The sequence below is a fragment of the Aulonocara stuartgranti genome, assembly GCF_965226115.1.
Source record: "Aulonocara stuartgranti genome assembly, chromosome: 2".
Lineage (NCBI taxonomy): Eukaryota > Metazoa > Chordata > Actinopteri > Cichliformes > Cichlidae > Aulonocara > Aulonocara stuartgranti.
In genome coordinates, this window is record NC_138940.1 from 35,689,080 (window position 1) to 35,712,121 (window position 23,042).

The following is a 23,042-nucleotide window of genomic DNA, read 5'->3' on the forward strand; positions in this document are numbered from 1 at the left end:
ATAACATTAAAAGGATCATTTTTATTGGGCTGGAATAAAACCCTTTGAGCTTGGGTCATGACAGTGATGATATATGGCAGAGAAAGGAAGGATAATACATTCTTAGGAAACTATTCAACAGAAAGAACTTTCAAGAATTTAGAAATACAACATATTAAGCCTTGAAGACGTAAATGCCACAGCCACTGAAATGTTGGTAATGTGCCTTTATGTGCATTTGGAGTAATATTTTAGTACTCACTGTGTGAAAAAGATGACACAAGTGTTAAATGTGAGTGGGCCTTCTGTTTCAAAGATGTGAGAAAGAAGAAAGAAGAAAGACATTGTTAAGATGACTGCTAAATATAGCAATGCTCCTTCACTGGTCCCTGAAGCCAATTTTACACAGTCTGGAGCAGTGAACATCACGGCTGCGCCTGCCTCCTTTTCATCAGGGAGACATCATTTACATAATGAGACGCTGCCACGGCAACAAAGCCCCAATAAGCATGGAAGTCGTCAGTCATGGGTGGAGGATATCGAGGTGGCTTGCTTACATGCACTGAACGCAGCGCTGCAAATGTGCATGCTGTGACCCAGACAAAGAAAAATGCATGCTGATACACAGCTCATTATAAAATGAAAAGGGAAAGGCAACAGTAAATTAGTGCCCCCTATTGTTTTTTTTAAAATAAATTTGTAATTTGAATAACATTTTATTAGTGCTTCTAACAATTCAAAAGTATATGTAAGGTTTAGCTCCCGAGCTCTTCATAGATTATGTTGCCCAGGATTATATAGTGAAAACCAGTTAAAACTAGCACAACACTGACCAACCAGAGTGGTAGAATGCCCTCTCCGCATGAAATCATCATCACGCTAATAGCCCGATAAAATCATATAACATAAGAAGGAAAACTTTACAGTTTAATGGGCAACTTTTACTCTTAATTGTGAATCACATTTTTTCCAGTACTTACTAGAAAAAAAAGCCACAGCCAGAACATCTTCTGATAAACTGCCCTGAAGTTAGTCTGGCATTGACAGACAAATGCAAAATAGTTTTCATCTTCTCAGTTCAGTTGAAATCTTCTTCAGGGTTTATTAAAGGCATAGGCCGCATGTCCCTGGGATGTTACTGGACAGCTCAGCTACTAATCAGAGAAAGAAACAAAACAAAACAGAGATGATGTGAAATAGCACTGATCAACAGAGGAATGTCAGAGATGCTAGTCATCATATCAACCCTTATAATTGTTGTGATTGACCTTCAGCACAGAAAAGGGTGGATGGAGGTTTGAAAGCAAGGGGAACGAGATCCATTCTGTAAGAGTAACACGAAGTCTCACTGGAAACACGAGGGCCAGTCTTAACACAGTCTTTTCCAGGCATTCCTGACACAAACCATAGCACTTTAAGTACTACCCTACCAGAAACTTTTGTACAAGCTGCGTTAGGATTGGATACTTGATAATGTGGAAACGGTTAAAACTGCTTGAAAGCAAACACCGTGGTGCTACAGTTTCCCCACCGTTAACCTCATAGTCAATGGACATTTAGCCAGGCGGCAGTGTGATTCAGTTTCCTGCCTTAAAACTTTTTTCTTTGTTTTGCCAGATGTCATTAGAGATTCTCTGTACTGAATGATCACATCGTTTTCAATGTAATTAGAGGAGACAAGTCTCTGCCTACACTGCAGCACTGAGATAGAGAAAGACAAAAGAGATGGAGAGTTAAGAGAGAGAGACAGCGGGAGAGAGAGAGAGAGAGAGAGAGAGAGAGATGGCAGTCAGTGATCTAACAGTAATACATAACAGGAGAACTGGCCAGCATAAAGAAGATGAACAGTGCTGTAGGCGAGATGAAAAGGTTACGTGCAATAATGCCAAAATATTTCAGCTTTGCTTAAAGGTTACAGTGGAAAATTAGGACAAAGACAATGTTAAATTGCTTCAGTTCCTTTGGTTACTGGGGGACCTTGCGCAATATCTTATAGTAGCAATGTCACCTAAAATAAAGCTGATTCCAGTTTTATTTAATTTTATATTTCTAATCAGTAATAGATGTGTATAGTTTCAGAAGAGCCGATGAGAACACCAATGCGTCCTGCACAATGCTCTGCAGTTGTGTACCCACTCCTTTGTGTTCCTGACCTTTATGTCATGTGTTTGCTGTGCTGTGTAATCAAGTGGTCACTTGTTTCCCCTGGTCTTATAGAACAAAGACGTGACTCTCGCACCAACATTTAGAACATGTTTGACAGAGCAGGAAATAAACTGAAATCCCCAAACAGCAGAGTCAGAAATAGCTCTTGTTTTCACATGGTACAAGTGTGTGTGTGTGTGTTAATGCTTTTTATGTCTGGTCTGCCAGAGTTATCTTAGGATTTTGCAGGGCTTTCTCTGTTCGGCTATACTCTGTAAATCAGAATTGACAGCATCTGGCGTCAGTTTATGATGTAGATTTAATGTGATTTTCTTTCATGTTTGTATTGTGATAGTATTCTGTGTATTATACTATGCACATACAGATCGATATACAGCCTGTGTAGAAGACTGTTGGCTTTTCGGACACATTTGAGCAAGTAAACATTTAAAAAAAATTACCTGAAAATGTGACACAGAATCAATTAGAATTTCAATGAGAGAAAAAGCTGATGTATTTCATGGAAAAGTAAGAGTAGTCTACATCATTCTTTAGTCTATATTATTCAAATATAGAAATGTTAGTGTCACAGGATTTAGAGTAGGTGCTAATGATTAGGGAGACTTATTTAACTCCATGTCATCAGGTGTTTTTTGTGCTGTTAAAGTGTGTGATGTCATCTACCAAGACCTAAGCTGCTCCACGAGAACTTCAGGGAAAAAACTGGTTGTGGATGCTCGCGAGATTATTAGTGTTTCACACGACTGCCAACTTGTATAAATACAAGAACATACATTTTGATGAAAAAAGTCTGCCATAACTCAAAAATGTCTTCTCATCTGTAGGCAGTTGTCACAACTGATGGTGTCAAATTGGATACATCTTTAATTGTAAAGAGGTTTTACAAACAGGAAAGATTATTTACAATAAGAATGTGCTCTGGACAGATGAATCAGTGACATAGTTGCTTTGAAATGGTAGTATTTGGAGTTGCTTTGCTGACTTGGCGACTGGGGAACATTACGTGATTTAACTGTGAATTTCACATCATATCAAAAAAGTGCTTAAACTGTAAGTATACCTTTGATCCTAAGCACCACTAGCAAATCCACCCAGGGATGGCTCAAGAAGAAGAAATGAAGAGTTATGGAATGGGTAGTCAAAGATCTGAATTCTGCTGAACTGTAGGATATTTGAAAGAGAGCAGCACATGCAAGCAAAAGCTCAAACATCTTAAACTGAACTGAAAACATTTTGGAAGGAAGAGTAGCAAACCCTTTCAAAAGGACCATTTCCTGGTGGATGAGGCTGAACTGGCTTCAAAAGCTGAGGATGTGCTTACTTTTTCTGAAGAGGAATTTTACATCTATTGATACTTTTGCTAAATAAATCTTTGCTTTGTTCACTATATGTGCATTTTAAAAGAAAACATTATCTTCCATCTATGTGTTACACAAAATTAGCTGATAAATAAGGTATAAAATTGGAGACTTTCACAGGTTCCAATTTTACAGATTTCTTTATACGTTGAAATCTAGATTTGGACAAAATAAAAAATTGGAAGAAATCCCCTTGAACTCTAATACTAATAATGATTAAAATGATCAATACTCAAATATCAGCTCTAGTGCTAGCATCGCTAAAAAAAAAGAAGACAAAAATGAATTCAGAGAGTTGGCATCTTACGAAAAAGTGAATTATGGTTTATTAGATAAATTGCATCAATATGATTGTATTTGGTCTCCCTTTACAAGCTGGCTTTCTGTAACTTGATGGACAGAGGAGTAATGAGAGAGTGGTGGTGTGGGGATTGGTGTGCGAAGAAAGAATAGGATAATCTCCCTTTGTTTTTTTATTTTTTTTTAATTATTTATTTATGTATTTATTTTTTCAGTTCTGTTATTGAAGTTTAAAATGAAATAAAAATTGCTGATGATAAAAAAAAATGCATTCAGAGGACATGAAAACATTCACATACTCTCTCACGGTTACTTTATTAGGCACAACTGTTCAACCATTTGTTAACACAAATATCTAATCTGCAAATCGCATGGCAGTAACTCTGAGCTTTTCTGGTAAAGACAACCTGCTGGGAAAAAAAAGCATCAACATGGGGAATAAAGGTGATTTAAGTGACTTTAAATGACTTAATGGGCGTGGTTGTTGGTGCCAGATGGGCTACTCTGAGAATTTCAGAAACTGTTCATCTACTGGGAATTTTCCACACGAACATTTCTAAGGATTACAGAAGATGGTGCAAAAAAGACAAAAATATCCAGTGACGGAAGTTCTCTAGGCAAAAATGGCTTGTTGATGACAGAGGAGAATGAACAGACTGCTTTAAGACTGTAGGAAGTCAACAGCAACTCAAATAACCATCTGTTACAACCAAGGTGTGCAGAAGAGCATCCCTTTTCGTGCACCATATTGAATCTGAAGTAGTTCTGCCTTGTATCAGTGGGTTATGCTCACGGCGATGATAAAATGGTTTGGAGAATATTTTCTTGGTACACTTTGGATTCCTTATTACCAGTTTGAGCACTGTTTAAATTTGACAGCCTACCTGTGTATTGTTGCCGACCATGTCCGTCCCTTTATGACCACAGTGTAACAATTTCATGACATTAAAATCAGTGTACTCCAATGGCTCCCCACAGTTACAAAATCTCAATCCAGTGGTACACCTCTGGGATGTCATGGAATGGGAGATTTGCATCATGAGTGCAAATGTGCAAATTTAGAGCAAATGTGTCATGTTTTCATGTCAATATGGACAAAAATTTCTGAGGAATGTTTCCATCAGCACCTATGGATGAATCTGTGGATGAATCTATGCCACGAAAAATTAAGTCAGCGCTGAAAGCAAAATTGGTAAAACTTTTGAGGTCCACCGTGGATGGAAATATTGAGAAACAAGAACATTTGTAGATTCACACATGATCCTAGTTCCACAGGATTACATCATGCTACCAATAAAAACAAACAAATCACTTAAAAAAAGTGATTTATACATTTCATTCTGTCTTTTGGTATCAAGTGCTGAGATGAGCCTTGTGAACGATATAAATAAATCTGATTGTCTCCCATGCTTCTGATTTGATGCATTGTGTATGTTGGTGTGTCTGTTCAGAGACTGTACTTGAACCCTGTGGGCTTATTTGGTAGGAGGAACAGAATGTGTTGTTAACACTGTGTGGAGGCAGTCCTCACACTTTCGCTAAAATCATCACACCCATTAAAAAAAGCACTTGCATGGCTTCTCAGCTGTGAGACACTAGAAAACCAAAAAATAATATAAAAGTAATATTTTTGTCTGTCAGGCCACTAAAAATGATTGCCATTATTATTGTTTCTTGCTTTTTTTAATCTTAAAAACAAAACAAAACCACAACTGTTGGCAGTTATTGTTGAATGAAATATAAGGACTTTCTGTTAATGAACATGTATGTTTTTGTTACAGATGTACAGGGCTGTAATGCATTGACAAAGCAAATGTTTAATTATAGTAGCAACTGTAAAAATGGTTTTCAGCTGAATCCATTAACTCTTTTGTTCATTCATGGGTCTTACATTATGATTTCGTTCCCTCACAAATTGTGAAATGTTCAGGCATGATGCACACAACATGCTCTACAAATCCACAGTTTCTCTCTGATGAATATGTTATGTAATTTTACATAGTATAGACGTGTATAGGTTGTGCTTGTGTGAGTGGGTGGGTTGATTCTCAACAATTTATGCTTCAAAGCTCAGAGGCACAGATGGCTGCTCAGTTTTGTTGTTGAGTTGCTCTACCGGTTTCTTGTCTTTGGCTCTGGGTTGCCATCCTGTCTTGGCCTTGGCAAAACAATAGTACCCACCTACTCATACAATCCACATTTACACACGTGCATGCACGCACACACATACACACACACACAAACACAAGCACAAACACATACTTGGAAGTATCTGGTCTTTACCCTGCAGGCTAATCAAGCTGCCTACTCTGTAATAACCACCAACCCTGCTGCATCAAGTGACCTGACCCCTGCCAGAGTCCAATCCAGCATGCTAATCGCTGTGACAGGCAACTTAGCTCAGCAGTTTTTTCATTAAATTTAATAGAACCATGTTGTTTTGCAGAGTTGTGTATACTGTACCCAAAATACACAGTAAGAGAAACTTAGCTTAAAAATCTCTATGACACAACTTACCTTCATAATCCAATGCAACTTTATCTCCTGAAATTATATGATTTTTTTCCACATATTTATTTGCTTATAAACTGTAATGTTTATAAAGACTTTTGAACCTTTATAATCTTTCTCTTGCCACTGAACTGCAATGTTGGAAGGGAGTCCCAGTCCCTTATTGAGTAATTAGCCATTACCTTAATAATAAAGCACAAATTACCCACAGATTGGTAGCACAAATTGAATAAAGGAAGCGGTGCAAATTTGCCCTGCCTAAACCTGGCCCTAGCGATCCACAGTTTATACCGAAGAGAGAGTTGAATGATGAAAAAAGTGGAATTTATCATTGTGCAGTTGATGACTGCTGCTCCGGCACTTCTCATCCTGCTCTGAATAAGACTAAAAACCCTAGTGGGATGCGTATATATTTGCATGTGTGAGCAGCTGTGTAGCAGTGCAGAAGTGTTTTATTTAATCATCTCTCTATTTGCTCTTCTTTGTAGCACATTTTTAGACAGATAAAAAGCTGAGTGTGTACTGAAGGCAAAGCAAAATTCTTTCAATACACCTTACAGATGGAATGTGAACACACACAGAAATACACACACATGCTTATACTACACTGTAGCATGACGTGCAACATGAGACATGGTAGTATTATGCAGCGTAAACACAGTGCAGTGGATTAATTATCACATGGCTGGGGTACCTCTATTAAAATCCAATAGGCTGCTATTGTATTTAGCTTGCTGATAATGCTAATGCAATATGAAATGTTCTCCCAATGTAGAGTATGTTTTCTCATTTTCATGCTTCATACAATCTATGTATAGATTCAGTCTGTTCTGAAGTCCTTTTTTTTCCTGCATTTCAGTTGTTCATTATTTATTAGCTCCAATTTCAACATGATCAGCTCAGTTTCTGTCGTGCTGGCAGAGCAGGGCAGATACACGAGCACACGAGCGTAATACAGTGCAAAAAATGACGTAGACGACTACGTTGTAGACTTTACCGGGATGAAATTGAGGACCACAATTCTAACTTTAGTCTTGCACACTGAAGAATGTGGCACACCCAAAATGCATGGCCACTTTTGTGTTAATCATTTAATTTAATTTATTTAATTTGTTTATCAGTTATTTTCTGTGGCTATTAATATCCAAAATGACTTTGACAACATGACCAACCTAACCAGTGCATTATTTTGTCACATAAACTGTATAGAAGGTACAAAGAAATGGAGCAACACCCCAGGTGGAACTATTATTCCAAGACAGGTGCAACCCGGTTGCTTTAGGGGGATGGACTTCCGCCCACGAGTCAGATGCAAGCTGAGAGGCAAACCGAGTGCACTGTCTTCATTGCTCCTGAACTTTACCTGTGTTTGCAGGGATTTCTTACGGGCCCCAGGAATGGTGCCACAATAACAAAGAAGAAATCCCTGCAAACACAGGTAAAGTTCAGGAGCAATGAAGACAGTGCACTCGGTTTGCCTCTCAGCTTGCATCTCTTATTCAAGTTTCAACAAACATGAACAGCATTAACAATATCCACGTGTGCATGACTTTTTCAGTCCCAGTGTCCATATCTGTCCATTTCCCCAAAGTCACAAGTAGAAAAATAAATGAATTCACACTACACGTTCCACTATTTTACATGTACTTCATGCGATCGCTCAGTCTAAGCAAAACAAAAGTACACACCTGCTCTTACTTAAGCAGTTGGAAGCCACTGTAATCTACAATGAATTTACAGCAATATACGACTGTACAGATTCTGAATACTGAAATTGAGCAGAATTAGACACACATTTACAGCACACTGAGGATGAAATTCACTTTTGCATAACATGGACAACTTCTTTCTACTTCACATGTCATTAACACTCACATATTAAACAGCTATATACTTTTCAAACCTCAATGACACTTAACAATAAAACATCTTTGTATCAAAGGTTTATATAAAATAGTAAAGTGTGCGGGAGTACCAACCTTCATAATGAAAAGAAAATAAATCGATATGAATGACCTTCCTACAAGACAATGCTCTGGGCGCTAACGACCCACAATACAAAACATTACCGCGCCGTTTCTGCTAGCGGCCTGCGCAGCCTGACGCCGCTGTCTCACACTGATGCGAGTCGACCGCGCGGCAGTGCCCATAAGTGTTACAGGTACTGTTCTACTTCTTCACAAGTTAACATGGAGATAAAACATTGTTATGTACAAACAGTGGTAGTATTTCTTTACCAGGTACCAACCTGCAAACACAGGTAAAGTTCAGGAGCAATGAAGACAGTGCACTCGGTTTGCCTCTCAGCTTGCATCTGACTCGTGGGCGGAAGTCCATCCCCCTAAAGCAACCGGGTTGCACCTGTCTTGGAATAATAGTTCCACCTGGGGTGTTGCTCCATTTCTTTGTACCTTCTATACAGTTTATGTGACAAAATAATGCACTGGTTAGGTTGGTCATGTTGTCAAAGTCATTTTGGATATTAATAGCCACAGAAAATAACTGATAAACAAATTAAATAAATTAAATTAAATGATTAACACAAAAGTGGCCATGCATTTTGGGTGTGCCACACACACCCCTACAAACCAAAAGTGGCTCCCGACACTTGCAATTAACAGTGTAAACTTCCATTAACTCTGAATCAAACTTTAACTCTTCACTCAATATACTCACAAATTACAAATACATATGGGTGTGCAATGATTTTCTACATTTTCTGAATACCCAACACTATATGTACCCAAGGTCCTATGCCCGTCTTAAACTCAGCAGCAGATCGGGTAAGTGACAGCGGAGTGTACACCAGGCATAATATGGATGGGTTGGACTGAATGCCAGTACGATTGTGGACACTGGTGCATATAGAACACTGGCTGTACACCCACAGAACTAACAGCAAGACGTGGCTGATACGTTGGCTGGCCAAGGGAAGAATAGGTCAGTATCTGGCCAGGTCTCCTCTGCCTTGTAGATCTCCTTAGTACGGGCTGAGGTTCAGGTTGAGACCCTTGAGTGTTTTCACTGGAGTCATTGGTCTGGGGCGCCAGCTGCTCTTCGCCAAACTCTGGTTCCTCCACAGGGGGCGAAATGTCATTCTCTCTCTCCTGCTCCATCTCTCCTACACTCACTCGGTCAAACTCTGATCCCATAGGAGCATCGCCACCCTGCATGTCACCAGGTGTCTCAGGACTAACCAATGACCCGCTCACTGGGACCTGATTAGGAATGTCCCGATTGGTCCTTAATGATTCTCTGGGTACCCGCAGCCAGTAACAAGGTGCCTCCTCATCCGTTTCAGATCCACTTGCCCTGATCTAGGATGGAAAACCACCTGTAGCCTCCGAGTGAGTCAATCAGGTCCTGTATGCGGGGGAGGGGGTGCCGATCTGGCACAGTCTTTTTGTTGAGAAGCCGGTAATCAATGCACAGGCGCAATGATCCGTCTTTCTTTCTCACACAAACAATAGGGGCAGCATATGGCGAGTGTGATTTTACAATCCACCCCTTCACAAGCAGCTCCTGTATATATTCTTTAACCTCCCTGTACAATGGCTTTGGGACTGACGCATAAGCCTTTTGGACTGGGGTGTCATCTTTGAGTCTAACTGACATTTGGAGAGAGGGTATACATCCAATGTCACTGCCGTCCCGTGCAAAAGCAGCTGATTCCTCATTCAACATTTTCTCGACTATTCTCTGCTGTTCTGAACTAAGGTGACTGAGGTCAACCGGTGGTCGCCACAGGTCAGCAGGGGGAGTGCCAGGAGAGGCCACATTAACTTCAGCCTTCAATACACAAGCTTGTGTTGGACCCCCATCTCCAACGTCCTGTTCGCCTGGCTCCAGAACTTTGGCAACATGTTGGATGGAGCCAAGTTGGGACCTCTTTGGCAGAGTGATTACTTGGTTTGTGTGGTTGGAAATTGGCACTCTAACAAATGGTTGTTTGGTGTTACTGATTTCCAACAATCCTTCCCCCACACTCAGCTGCTCTAGCGTGGCGCTATCCTCAAGTGGCTCATATAGGACAACAGGGTTGGAAATGTCAAAGGTAGATGGTACTTTACATCGCACATTTACCGTTTTACCAGGTGGAACATAAACATTTTCCTTCCCTACCCTAATGGTGGTTATACTGTGGTTTGACTCTTTCTGCAGATTGATAAAGTTGACCATGGCTCTTGCCTGTTCTTCCTCCACTCCTAGGGCTTTGCGGAGAAGGCTGAGGATCATAGTGTGTGCATCTGCATCACACTTATGACTATTAATCATCCCTTGGAGGACATTGGCTCCCAGTAGTGGCTGGGGGAGGGGGAGCTGGCTGATTAGGAAGGGTACTTCCATTGTAAGGTTGGGATCGGTGTTCCCCGGGAGATTAACTGTTAGCTCCACCCACCCATCATATGGGATTGGCTGTCCATTTGCTGCACACAGGTCAAGGCTTTCCCCAGGATCAAGAAGTTCTTGTAAGGGCCTCACTGCATATTGGGGAATGAACGTCTCCTTCCAGGATCTATCAATGATGCTCACTTGTGAGCCAGTATTAAATAGTACTGTCACAGCATAGCCGTTGACAAAACAATTTAGTAGGCTCTTTTTACCAATCAATGGCACTGTTCGGCCTGTACTGTCAGTAACTGCTTGGCTTTTCAGTGGGGAGGGCTGGCTTTCTTCTTTGCAGCGTTTTTTTCCCTTTCCCTTCAGACGTCTCAGTTTGCTAGTGGGCATTACTGAGTGGGACTGGGGATTTGGGATGGTCTCTGTCTGTCCCTCAACAGAGACCGGCTCCCGTTTCCCGGCTGGTTGGTTCGTTTTAAACAGCCAATTGCCCTATGCCCGGCATCCCCACACACAAAGCAGTGATTACAGTTTTCTGAGCCTTGCTGCATACATTTGGTGCAGCTGGGTATTTTACCTCTCCTTGCAGCTGAAGGTTGACTTGGTGGAGGAGTGAGTGCCTGGTTAACAAGAGGTTGGGTGCCATGGAATTGGTCCTGGCCTGGCGTTTGGAAAGGTGCAGTCTTTGATTGGGTTGTATGAATAGCTGCCGCTTGTTGGCCCATTAAAGTCGCAACCATGTTAGTCAAAGCCTCTACTTGTGCACTAAGCTGTTGGATCGCATCATTATCCCCACTGTTTGCACTCACATCCCCTCCTTCCACCTGGGGCCTGTTCTTCGTACCTCGCTAAGTAAGTTAGCTGGATTAGATTGTTGACGATTTCGCGTGATCCTGGATCGTTCGGTTCCCCGAAGCTCATCCGGGACTTGCTGTCATAGCAACAGAGCCGTAAGCGTAAACCTGCTCGGGAGCAGGTTTACTTTATGTAAACAGGATTAGATCGCGGCCACGCAGGTATGTCCGCTTCATTTATACGAAAGCAACAGCGATATTCCACCACTGTTTCACCATAAATAAATAACATCAATGTAACTAAAGATAATGCAGCACTTGATCCTTTTATTGATGTCACACAGATACATACAGGTCATTTCCTAAAAAAGGGAAATGTACTATTAACATTCTATTACATGTATGTGATTATTACAGATGTAATTCATATTTCAGAGTAGTAATTGTAAATTACTTCGTGTAATCAAGATGAGAGACCACGGCTATAAAAGCGAAGGTGGATTTGGGAAGCCTGTCGCAGCCATGTCCTGTCCGTATACGCGACCAACCCATTGCGGAAGGTGCAAGATTGATAAGGAGAGTCCTCAGAATTCAGCGTATATTGCGGGATAGACAGGATCCTTTAGCTCAGCGCGACAGTGTGCTCATTGAGAGATATCGATATTCCCGTGAGGGTATTATTTACTTAACCAACTTGTTGACGAGGGGGTGCAGGACCACCACCTGTCTTTTTTTCCTCTGCCCTTTTCTTGGTTGCTGTTATGAACAAACTAACAGAGTATTACAGGCCAGTATTACCTTGCCAAGAGACGAAAAGCAATCTAAGAGATAAATATTACCATTCTGTAGAATACTCCTGTATTCCACTTTTACTTGTTCCCATGTTCTTGTGGGTCCTGTTGTGGCTCTAATGTGAAAGGGGATATAATATAACATATTATAATATAATATAATGCCATATGATATTGGACAATATAGTGTCATATGATAGATCTACCCTACCGCCTACTGGTGTTGGCCAGAGGGGCCGATGGCGCGATATGGCAGCCTGGCTACAACCGTAGCTGCCTCCACCAGTGTGTGAATGTGGGAGTGAATGAATAGTGGTATCGTACAGCGCTTTGGGTGCCTTGGAAAGCGCAGATCTTGACTTCTCTTTGTGGACACCCACCAGCTGTCGTCTCGGCTACAGCGATGCCATCTCACGTTGACTTTCTGGTTCTAGTATCTCTGGACCCTCTTCCTTAGAAGACTCAACAGGAAGTGGATCCCGGACGAGCCCCCACAATTTGTTACGGGCCCCAGGAATGGTGCCACAATAACAAAGAAGAAATCCCTGCAAACACAGGTAAAGTTCAGGAGCAATGAAGACAGTGCACTCGGTTTGCCTCTCAGCTTGCATCTCTTATTCAAGTTTCAACAAACATGAACAGCATTAACAATATCCACGTGTGCATGACTTTTTCAGTCCCAGTGTCCATATCTGTCCATTTCCCCAAAGTCACAAGTAGAAAAATAAATGAATTCACACTACACGTTCCACTATTTTACATGTACTTCATGCGATCGCTCAGTCTAAGCAAAACAAAAGTACACACCTGCTCTTACTTAAGCAGTTGGAAGCCACTGTAATCTACAATGAATTTACAGCAATATACGACTGTACAGATTCTGAATACTGAAATTGAGCAGAATTAGACACACATTTACAGCACACTGAGGATGAAATTCACTTTTGCATAACATGGACAACTTCTTTCTACTTCACATGTCATTAACACTCACATATTAAACAGCTATATACTTTTCAAACCTCAATGACACTTAACAATAAAACATCTTTGTATCATAAGCTTTATATAAAATAGTAAAGTGTGCGGGAGTACCAACCTTCATAATGAAAAGAAAATAAATCGATATGAATGACCTTCCTACAAGACAATGCTCTGGGCGCTAACGACCCACAATACAAAACATTACCGCGCCGTTTCTGCTAGCGGCCTGCGCAGCCTGACGCTGCTGTCTCACACTGATGCGAGTCGACCGCGCGGCAGTGCCCATAAGTGTTACAGGTACTGTTCTACTTCTTCACAAGTTAACATGGAGATAAAACATTGTTATGTACAAACAGTGGTAGTATTTCTTTACCAGGTACCAACCTGCAAACACAGGTAAAGTTCAGGAGCAATGAAGACAGTGCACTCGGTTTGCCTCTCAGCTTGCATCTGACTCGTGGGCGGAAGTCCATCCCCCTAAAGCAACCGGGTTGCACCTGTCTTGGAATAATAGTTCCACCTGGGGTGTTGCTCCATTTCTTTGTACCTTCTATACAGTTTATGTGACAAAATAATGCACTGGTTAGGTTGGTCATGTTGTCAAAGTCATTTTGGATATTAATAGCCACAGAAAATAACTGATAAACAAATTAAATAAATTAAATTAAATGATTAACACAAAAGTGGCCATGCATTTTGGGTGTGCCACAAGAAGATAAAATCCAAGTGTTCTTTGCGGAAAGGACTTTACATTTGCAGGCTTGTTCTGGCTTTTCCCAGACAGATGAGCTTCACATAACTGAAAACTTCTTAACAGTGAGTTCTTACATCACACACACTTGTTGACCACACATTCAGGAGAATACCAACAATACACGGAAAGCTCCACAAACACAGTAATTGTGGCCTCCCCTATAAATTGGGAATCAAAGCACAGTCATAATTACAGTGCTGTTTTTTCACCAGCTTTTCCAAACTATTTTGAGCTGAACTTATTAAAGCTGTGCCGCCACTAATTAAGTTGTTTGTCTTTGCAAAGCGATCTCTGCCTGCCCACTGCTTCTTACTAATAAGTAGTTGTGTCATGGCACCCTGTCTACTGATTGAAGAGTCACGGAAAACAGAAAGGTGGAAGAAAAATGACCCGACAATGGCAGACATTCATTAAAGCAGTGTATGTTTTTATAATTTTGTTCACACTTTGAACTTTGAATTTAATACACTGAATGTTGCTTTATTTGCAGTTTTTCATAAAGGTGAAACTGCATCCTGCCAACTTACAAGTCTGCAGGGAGCTGTTAAGAACACTGATCATGGCCAGATACAATAAATTTTTGTCAGCTTTTGTTATAGTTTATTGGCCTGTGTGCACACCAAGTTTATTTCCTACAGATGGGGATGGTGAAAACTGAGGTTCCAGCTTTTATTTTGAAAGCTTAGAGATTGAACCCTTACTTCAGAGTATGTAAAAGCAAACCCTTGGAGGCAGAGGTTGTGTAAGCCAGTATAGAAATAATTACTCCACCATCTGCTGTATCTGAGCAATGTTGAGACTGTTGAGAGGTCTCATGTTCCTTCATGTCATCTAATACACAACTTGGAGCAAGACAAGTAATTTAAGCTTGGTTTGCAGACATTACAGAGAATACCGTGGGGCAGCGTGCATGTCAGACTCTATAATCATATGAGGAGATTCTGTCAATGTCTGTATGCATATTATATCAATGCATGTTGTGTAGTGTGAATATTTTAGCATCAATTAAGTGACAGTTTGTAAACATGCAAAATAATCTAGGCACAGCATCATTTCTCAGTTTCCCAGAAATGAAGCCAAGCAGCACAGGGTGAGAAACAGACTTTTTGAAATGAGTTCCAGTTTAAAAGCAGTAAATTATAAACGTAGTTATGAAGGAATGCAGAAGAAAACCAACATAAGGCACAAGATTAAATTATGTTTGCATGTGAGTAGCACCATATGGTGGTTTACCCTTTCTGTACAAGCTGCGTGACTGCTAATATAAGTATGCTCAAAGTTTGCATGCTAGAGGCCCATGTATGCGGTCTTGTGAGGTTACTTCGTGTGACTCTTCTAGCTGGAGGCTTTCTCGCTTTCTGTCTCTCCTACTTTGAAGCATGCCGTGGAGTAGGAAGCTGTCTGCACCAGCAGCAGTCTGATTGGTGATGAATGTCTGGACAGATAATCTGTGACTGATCTTGCCATCTATCTGCCCTCCAATTTAACCCTTTGCACCTAGGGAAGTTAACAAACATTCCTACCTACAGTATTCACAAACTGATCAGGATTAAACACATGTAAAACACACAGGTAAAATCAAGCCTTGAGTTTGAGTAGGGTTGACTGCCTCATTTACTTGTATTCTGATGATAGTCTTCAGAAGTGGACATGTCGCCAGTCTGCAGGGCTAACACATAGAGACAGACAACCATCTACACTCACACCTATAAGAAATGTAGGCTCCCTAACCTAGCCCCGTATATGTCTTTGGATTGTGGGAGAAAGCCAGAGAACCGCAAGAGAGTCGACACAGACACAGGGAAAACATCCAAACTGGCTTCAAATTTAGGACCTTATTTTTGTGAGCTGACAGTGTCAGCCACTGAACCATCATGCCACCCTAAAACAGAGATAATTGTAAATAAAGGTCTGCATCTATTGTACAGTAATGCTGCAACTTAGAAATGGCGGTTACTTTCCAGAACTGAAATAAAAACGATTTAAAGAAAAAAAAAACCCAAACAAACAAAAAACACAGTAGATCTCATTTTAGCTAAGTAATATGGACCTTTAAAAACCCCCCACTGTAAAACAAGTAGGTTTCAATAAATATTTAAAACTCTTAAGCCCAGTCTAAAATTAAAGTGATGCACTTGTAGACTGCTTTTGTCACATGTAGGTTTAAATCCTTTTGCCTGTCTCTTTCCCCTTCTATCCCTGCCACTCCAACTTACTCTGTTAACACTGAACTCTGTGTAACATACTGTTTAACTCCTCCTCTTCTTTCCTCAGCGACACTTACACTGCATGTCATTAAATTTTATGTCACTCTCCAGGCCAATGAGCTTGTAATATCCTGGGCCAGAAGTTTTATGGTGGTTTGTCTGTGCCGTTGGATGAGAGCTGGATGTTTGAGTGCAGGGTGAGCAATGATAGCTGAGAAGTCCTGAGCCAGGCACACAGGAATTATGTTTGCTGTTAAAATATCAGCTCTCTGACAGTTCATGGCCTGAACCCCGTTTACCTATTACCTCCCCTCTGTCTAGCCCATAGGATATCAAAAACAGTACTTAAAAAGATTTTACCCAAACGAGAGCAGCCGTGCTGTATAAGAGTCATTACACACAAATCACATAAAATTGCTTAAAGCTACAGGATTCTTGATTACATAGTAAAGACCTTATCAGCTAGGGTTCATCCAATAAGCAGTCTGCAATAAGCATCTAATAAGAGTTTTTCATTAATAATACAAAAATGTAAATTAATTGAAATCATTTATAGTAAATCCTGCACATCTTATGGAAAAAAGCTCCTAAATCATGGATAACTTAAGCTCTCGTTCATTGCTAATCTATGTCTGATATCTGGAACTCCTTTACAAACACAAATGCACACCTTACATCATACCACTTCTGCGTCACTTCAACCCCACCTGTCTTCAGTCTCTTCCATCCTAAACTTTACTTATTCTTATGTCTTGCATATTGCTTGGTCTTCCAACATGTTTCTCTGCACATCATTCTTTATCACTTTTAACAGGACTTTTCTTCCTGTGTAACTGTTAAGATTTGAACGGTTTTTGGTTGAGAATGCAACACAGTGCCTGCTCACATACACTCAATGCTTGTGGAGCAACAGTAAGTGTAGCAACACAAGAGTGTAGATCCCAGGGTGCATTGGGAGTGCTTGAGGAAATGTAAGCAGCTTAAGCAGTCCATGATGTTGTCATCTCTTCTCAGCTGAGCTCCCAAAATAACAGGCCCTCTGGGTACAGACTGGTAGAGCTGAGCAGGGGACAGTCAACAGACAGACCCAGAACAACCCGGCCCAGATTACACCAGATCAGACCATCCCAGTTACTCAGGCCATTTAAGCTCACACTGGTCATTTTAACTTTACAAAGCAAAAGTTCTTCCAGAGGACTTTGCCTTTACGTTTTATGACAGTTATCACCCCCGCTACTCAGAAATTTGTACAGCTCAGCCCATTTCATAAAAGAGCTGAGTGCAGCAAGCAGTTTCCTGTGAAGCCCTTCATTTTGTTAAATCACTGGCTCACGTGTTAGCCAGTTAACTTTAATGAGTAGGCTTTTGGCCTGTGGCTTGTGTGACTGGTAAGGTAGTCATGGTGGCGATGACAGCTGAAGGGGGATGAACGTGCCACTCTGTTTCTCACACGTGTATAAGGAAACACATACAAAAACACAAACTGAAACTCAAGTGTAAAGCAGCCCTGGACCATCAAAGCAGCACTACTATGTTTGACTGTTGGTATGATGCTCTCTTTTTTAAAATGCTGTATTAGCTTTACTCCAGATGTAATAGGATGTAAACCTTTCAAAAACTTCAATGTTTATTTTGTTGATCATCAATGGTCTTTACCTTGAAACTTTCCTGTGGATGCCATTTTTGTCTGTTTGTTATGTTGAGTCATGAGCACGAAGCTTAATTGAAACACGTGAGGATTGCATTTCTTTAGATGTTGTGGGATCTTTGCGATCTCCCGGATGACTTGTCAGTGCTCTTGGAGAACATTTAGTAGGCTGGCCACTCCTGGGAAGGTTAACCACTGTTCCAAGTTTTATCCATTTGTGTAAAATAGCTCTCTTGATGGTTTGCTGTAGTCCCAAAGCTGTAGAAATAGATTTGTAACCCTTTCCTGACTGATAGATGTCACCGACTTTATTTCTCGTGGCATGATTTGTTGCTTTTTGAGAGCTTTCACTTTGTCATTCAGGTTCTATTTAAGCAATTTCTCGATGAGGTGATTATTGACTTAACAATGAGGGGCAGGGTCACACAGGGCCAGGTAGGTTTAGCCAGTTTTTTTTCCTCTTAATAAATGAAATCATAATTTAAAACCTGCACATTGTATTTACTTGGATTATCTGTGTCTAGTAATAAAATTTGTTTGAGTATGAAACATGTACATGTAGCAAATATGCAAAAAAAGTACAAAATTGGGAAGTGGGTAAATACTTTTTCCACAGCACAATATCTACAAGCCCTCATTAAGTTGCTAAGTGTGTCGGAGAAGGAAAATTCTACACTTCCACTGAGACAGCAGACAGAGAAGAGTGTTTAAGTCTTCTCACTGCCCCTCTTTCTCCCATCTAGGTCATAATATAGGCTATAGGCTCCTCTATGTGTTTTCTAAGTATGGTAACACAGCACGCTTGTCTGTAAATAGGTGATTGGCATCCACTGTCTCTGTGTCAAACACATGCAGTATATGCTGCAGTGTGTGTATTCTCATTCATACCAGTAAATACAATGGGACCAGTTAAAAAAAAATACTGTGAAACTGGGCTGCTCTGGACTGTATTCCCCTGATCCTTTGGACACTTGGAGCTGTGTGTGTTCACTGTTTACAGTTGTTGCCAAAGATAGAGAAAATTAATATTTTATTTGCCCTAAAAGTTATATCTACAGTTACACTGGAATACGTTTAAAAATGTAAAGTTGCTTTTTACTACACTGTAAGAGCCAAATGTTGTATTCAAATAAAGTGTTTCCATTAATAATAATAAAATGATTATGACTTTTAGGACCCCAGTTGGCACAGCAGTAAAACCTATTACTCACTCGTGTCCTGCAGAAGTTACACTTCTCGCAGAGAAGTTTAAGTTTGGCGAGGCATTTGCAATTATTAATGTTGCAGATCGGAATCCATTAAAGGATCTACAAATGTTTGACCACATGTGACACATATGCTGGTCTCAAAGTATGACATCATTGAGGTATTTCAAAATACTCATCAGTGACGGTGATTAAAATAAAGTCAGGTTTCAAACTGCAGTAATCAGCATTTTCCTAAATGTTTCTCTTAAAAGTCTAAGTGCAACAGTCCACAGTATTTTTGGTTAAAGTATTATCAAGTTATTTTGCTGGGCCAAAAACACGAGTTATTTTAAAACACTCACTGGTTGCTAAGCTGTCGTCATGCGTTTAACTTTGTGCCACGTTCACAGCTTTGCTCCTACAGCCTGTCATCACACCTGTTTATGGCAGAGGTCAGGGGGCAGGTCACTGAGTAGGCTGAAGGCAGGCCAAGAATGAAGAGAATGATTGTGGATGTGGTGCTGATTACTGCTAAAGTATTTGAAGTGTTAGTATTTGTGGATGAGCTCTGAAGGTACCGACGTGTGACAGGTGGAGAGGTGCAGAAGTGCGTTCTATAAATTTTCAAGAAGGTAGTCAGGTCATCGGGTTCACAAACGCTGCTATTCTATATTTCTTTCGTTTTTTTATTACCAACAATCATCTGCTTACGAAAAATTTAAGCATGCTCTTAAAATCTGAATCTACTGTTGGTATTTAAATTGAAAAGTAAGGTGACTATTGAACATTATTATACAATGATCACCTTCCAGATTATTGTATAACCGTCAAACGTTTTTCCCATAAGAGCAATCTGTGTGTCTTTTTATAGTCCATATACATATTAGCCGGTTGTTGTGTCTTAAACTGTAGTATGCGTATAGTCTGTGGCTATACTACTGTGCATCTGTTGGCCTCTTTCAAATTAGATCGCCTCTACCCTGAAAGAGATCTTTCATCATTTCTTCCCTTTTATACACAATCCTCTGTGGCTGGTGAAAATCAAGCTAGCAGCAAGAAAGGTCACGGAAAAGCACTGCTGCTCACTTTAGTGATTGGAGTTCCTAACCATTATCACTCAACTTTGCTGCCAAATTTTACTGTGCTATATGCTACATGTCATACATGCATTTTTTTTTTACAGTTTAAAGACACAGCGACTGACAGTTCATACTAGATAGAATTAGAAGTACAGTAAAAGCTGAGTGTGTGCAATGGCTACTTTACCCTAATAGCTTTTTGACATACCATGGTAATCAGAGTAACATGAAAAAGTTCAATTAAGGGAATTGTGCTGGAGCAAAGGTGCTTTATGTACTGAACCAGAGTCCCTCTGGGATTTATAGTGTCAAGCCATAATGGAGTGTTTGTGGTTAGGTCACATGAAGGACAAAGGCATATCCAGTCTGCATTAGATTTAGACCTGATAGACTGTGGGGAAAGCATCAGTTGTAAGTCTGTGAGAATGATGTGTACTGTTGTAAGCGCCTCAGTACTGATGCCAGTGGTAGCATGTTCATGTTTGCTGGATTAGGTCTGCTGCTCTGACATTAAAAAGGGCTGTGACTTTATGTCAGAGCCCTTATCAACATCAGATAGGAAACAGCAGCATACAACAGTTTAATGAAAACCTGTACTCAAAACAATCTGACAGATCCATGACTCCAGATTGCTGGCAGAGAGCTATTGTATTTAAAAAGAGCACCTGGTCTTTTTACCCTTGTTTAAAAATCCTGTTGATAAGTTGTGGAATCAGAAAGCATCAAAAATGCTGTTCTGTTTGGGTCTAACTGTATGTAATGTGTCTAAAGGGATTTAAACTTATTTTCTGCGGCATTGCTGAAGTCTAAAGTTTCCAAATATCTTATGTATCATAATGAAAAAAAAATAGTGATACTTTATAATACAACTAATGACTAAGGGTGTAATCCTCCTGTAATTAAATGCTATTATATTTATATTATATCACATTTTCCTGCAAATACTGAAAAACAGGTACACTATAACAATTGGGTAACACGCCAGGTTTACAATGCAGGAACTCCAGCAACACTTGAGGGAAGATGAACAACTTTAATAATTGACCAACGCGTTTCAGCCTGTGGCCTTCATCAGGGTCAACACGCCAGGTTTAGACAGGAAACAAAGAAATCATTAATAAGTAATTTTAGGTAGTTCATAACTTCCATTATTTTACAGGAAAAGAAACACAAATTATTATGTAAATAACTTTAAGAATTGCATGGAGAATTTTAGTTAGTGCGTAAGTAATTTTACATGTATAAGTAGGGCATAACTTCATGTATTTTATAGGAAAGAAGAAAAAATACTTTATGATTATATTTAGGAAGTCCAAAACTCATTTAAAGTAGTGCCTAAATTCATGGTATTTTACAGGAAGTAATTTTAATTACTGTGTACTTTCTTGGTAATTTTGTGGAAAAACAAACAATATTTCCCTATGTCACACTGTGAGTGCACTGGGGTGTTTGGGGTGTGTGCCAGTTGCTTAACTTTAGCTCTATCATTATAATGTTACCTGTACTATTATAAGGCCTGCAAATTTTGATAGTATTTATTTTTTTGTAAGTTGGTAAAGCAGAACATGAAGTCCCTACCATGAAGTAGGTAGGCACACTACATGTAGCTTTTAGGCAAATACAATTACATTCTAATATAAATTATAATGCATTGAAATTTAATTAAATTACAGAGAAATTATGCTCTTAATTGTTGGCTGTATTATTAATATATAGAAGAAGTGCGCCACTGATCTTGCATTTTTGGTTGACTTGTTATCAGGAATACAGGCTGCATAAATATGTAGGATTATGGTTGTCTTAGAGAGGCTTTGAAGCACAGAGAAATGAACATAAGGCTGAAAATAGAACAATCATAATATTGTAGAGTATAAAATGCCATCAAATGTCTTCTTGTGTCCTAATAACAGCCTAAAACTTACAAATATTTAATTTACTATTGTACAAAAACAACACAAGTATACCCAATAACAAAAAAAATGTATAGCTCTATCATTGCAGCTATAATAGAAATGCAGTATAAGCACATGTAGAGCCTCATTAAGTATATTTCAGATAAATTAGGTGTGACTGGTACTTTTTTCATTTTTTTACTCAAAGAATCAAAATCATTCCTCAAAATACATAATTTACATTATTTGGTTACTGCTTTGAAAACCATCCTTATTAGCAGTTACACAGCATAATAAAGAAAATCTAAACCATTTATTTCACAATACCTTTGTATGCTACCATGAAGACTGAGCTCGATGTCTTTAGAAAGACAGACACTGATAGCGCAGGAGCTGGAGCTGATAATGACTTTCAATGATCTGCGTAAATTGTCATGGATGCAGTCAAATTTTGGGTGTGATTCAAAACAAAATCTGTAGCTTTACTGATCACTGTGATAGTTTGCCGTGGTGCGTAATTTCAAATCCTGCACTCCTGATGCGTGTGCGTGTGTTTTTGATTTTAATATTATTATCAAGCACCGAGCATACTGGGTTTATTCTTAGTATCTCTTCATCTCAGCTGAATATGACATCTTGCCTGTAGCTGTGGCAATACAACTATAATAACATGAGGGAAGGGATGCTGCATCAAGAATCTTTCTCAGTGCCATTTTCATTGGTCAGTGGTGTGGCATTTGTTTCTAGTGTTTTACTTGGCTTTCTGTTAGGACTAAAGGGCAGCACTGTTAGTACAAACTGACCTATGAAACTGTCAAGAATGCTCATAATTGTCATCACATGACAATTATGATATATGATCAGAGGCATCATTTTAAAGAAAAATGCATTTCTTTTTTTTTTAAATAGGAAAGCTGCACTTCTGGGCAACATTTTAGGGATAGGTTTAATACAAATGACATTTAAATAATTAAAATATAAAAATACAGCATATTGTAACTAAAATAAGAAATTAAATCAAAGTATACCATCACTGCTGCAAACAGCCTCT

At 39.7% G+C, this 23,042-nt stretch overlaps 1 protein-coding gene and 1 long non-coding RNA gene across 10 annotated transcripts in view; one reads left to right on the top strand and one right to left on the bottom strand.

Annotated features, from left to right (window-relative positions):
- The window catches only part of fgf13a (fibroblast growth factor 13a), a 96,675-nt gene that overhangs the window by 9,236 nt on the left and 64,397 nt on the right, over positions 1-23,042 (top strand). Inside the window, exon 1 of one of the 5 annotated variants that reach the window (XM_082556528.1) lies at positions 12,988-13,521. The exons of the other annotated variants lie outside the window; for them this stretch is intronic. Coding sequence (XP_082412654.1) covers positions 13,482-13,521 — 40 coding nt within the window. The 5' untranslated portion in view covers positions 12,988-13,481. Of the gene's footprint in view, positions 1-12,987; positions 13,522-23,042 lie in introns of those variants that run through there. 5 annotated transcript variants of the gene reach the window in all.
- LOC309720032 overlaps positions 1-23,042 on the bottom strand; it is a 30,708-nt gene that overhangs the window by 5,993 nt on the left and 1,673 nt on the right. The window contains exons 1-3 of one of the 5 annotated variants that reach the window (XR_014280395.1): positions 8,563-9,617; positions 960-1,133; positions 242-284 (exon numbers count right to left, since the gene is read on the bottom strand). This is a non-coding gene — a long non-coding RNA (uncharacterized lncRNA). Of the gene's footprint in view, positions 1-241; positions 285-959; positions 1,134-8,551; positions 9,618-23,042 lie in introns of those variants that run through there. The other 4 variants (XR_014280396.1, XR_014280392.1, XR_014280393.1 and 1 more) reach the window with 4 other exon arrangements.